The 1652-nt window shown below is 60.9% G+C and overlaps 1 protein-coding gene across 1 annotated transcript; it reads left to right on the top strand.

The window, feature by feature from the left end:
* The first annotated feature begins 6 nt into the window (after positions 1 to 6).
* On the top strand, positions 7 to 1649 carry LOC126496510 (splicing factor 1-like). The gene is made up of 2 exons (XM_050133999.1): positions 7 to 123; positions 884 to 1649. Exons 1-2 carry the CDS (start codon positions 90 to 92, stop codon positions 1219 to 1221), a joined length of 372 nt encoding a protein of 123 aa, XP_049989956.1. The 5' UTR covers positions 7 to 89; the 3' UTR covers positions 1222 to 1649.
* The last annotated feature ends 3 nt before the right edge of the window (positions 1650 to 1652 follow it).

Below are 1652 nucleotides of genomic sequence, written 5' to 3'. Positions count from 1 at the left end.
GGCAGCCCCCGCCTCCTCCCTCTGGTCCTCTTCCTCCATGGCAGCAGCAGCAGCAGCAGCCTCCGCCACCCCCTCCGCCCAGCAGCAGTATGGCTTCCAGCACCCCCTTGCCATGGCAGCAAAGTGAGTGGAATATTTTGGGCTTGTGGGGGTGGGTGGGATGTGGGCTGGGGCTGAGATGAAAGAGAACCTCATATCTCACATGGGCTGGAGACACCTTGGGTGAGGAGACTTTGGTCTCAGCAAGGGCAGTGGGGTTGAAAGCCAGGCTGTCTGGCCCAAAGGAGTATCTTGGGGAGGAGAGCTGATGATTGGTGTGGTTGTGTTTGGGAGAGACTTGGGAGGTCTGGAGGGGAGCCTCCCATTGTAGACAGAGCACCAAAAGTCCAGGCTAAGCTGCTGAATGAGCTGCTGGTTTGGCCGTGCCTTGTGCACGGAATCAAGAGTGGGATGGTGCATGCATGTTCTGGAGGGGCTTGTGATTGGGCCTGAGAGACTGCAGAGATAAGGAAGGGAAGGGGTCAGTGGGGAGAGAGCAGCTGTGGGTTTGAGGCTGAATGTGCCGTTCGGTGGTGGCGGCGGCTGGGCGGAGGGACGTCAAAGCCGGTTCTTGTGTCTGGTACTTTCCCCTTAGCCCCTCCAGGGGCATTGGTGACAAAGGGCTTACTTTGTGAAGCCCAGAGACCATGAGGCTGACCCCAGGGTAGTCCTGCCCACCCCTCCACTCCCATCACCAGGACAGCCCTGCCCGCCCGCCCCCCACCACCGTACCGCATGCCAAGAAAGGAGCAGGCGCCCCTCGACCCCCATCCCAAGGCAGCAGCCGCAGAGAGCCGCGGTGTACCCCCAGCGCGTGTGACCTTGGGCTTCTTTACTACCCCAGATACGACGACTACCACCACGAGCGCTGGCACAGGGTCCATCCCGCCATGGCAACAGCAGCAGGCGGCTGCCGCAGCTTCTCCAGGAGCCCCTCAGATGCAAGGCAACCCCACTATGGTGCCCCTGCCCCCCGGGGTCCAGCCGCCTCTGCCGCCCGGGGCCCCTCCCCCTCCGCCGCCTCCGCCACCTGGTTCCGCCGGCATGATGTATGCCCCACCCCCTCCTCCTCCGCCTCCCATGGACCCTTCTAACTTTGTCACCATGATGGGCATGGGGGTGGCGGGCATGCCGCCCTTCGGGATGCCTCCAGCTCCCCCACCGCCTCCACCACAGAACTAGACTTGTTTTTTTTTTTTTTTTTTAAGAAAATATATATTATATACATAGAGAGTTGGTCTCGTTTAAACACACGCCGAACCTCACCATGTGGAGCCAGACATTGGGATGCACGCATGTGATTGTGTGTGCACGCATGTGTGTGTGTGCACGCACTGGGCTGGGCCAAGTGACTGTGGACTCGCTTGGGAATGGGCAGGTGGTAGTAAGGGCGCCAGCTTGGGCTCTCCTGGCGCCCTGTAGCATCGAGTGTCTTCTTTGTCTTCTTCTCTCCTCACCCAACTCCCTTTGCCTCTCCCCAAACCGGGCCGCCAGGATCCCTCCCCGCGGCAGCGATGGCCCGAGCCATGAGAGTGAGGACTTTCCGCGCCCATTGGTGACCCTTCCAGGCAGACAGCCTCAGCAGCGCCCTTGGTGGACAGGATGGTTCGGCA

Source organism: Alexandromys fortis, unplaced genomic scaffold, assembly GCF_014885135.2.
Source record: "Alexandromys fortis isolate MF-2015 unplaced genomic scaffold, M_Fortis_MF-2015_v1.1 scaffold_6229, whole genome shotgun sequence".
In the NCBI taxonomy this organism is placed as follows: domain Eukaryota; kingdom Metazoa; phylum Chordata; class Mammalia; order Rodentia; family Cricetidae; genus Alexandromys; species Alexandromys fortis.
The sequence above is the reverse complement of the archived record's forward strand: the minus strand, read 5'-3'. Positions and strand labels throughout refer to the sequence as shown.

What these genes read in the sequence shown, in the direction of transcription:
- LOC126496510 (XM_050133999.1), top strand. Translation starts at nt 90, where the DNA reads ATGGCTTCCAGCACCCCCTTGCCATGGCAGCAAA. An exon ending in CCCCTTGCCATGGCAGCAAA is followed by an intron (nt 124 to 883) that starts GTGAGTGGAATA and finishes TTACTACCCCAG; the next exon opens with ATACGACGACTACCACCACG.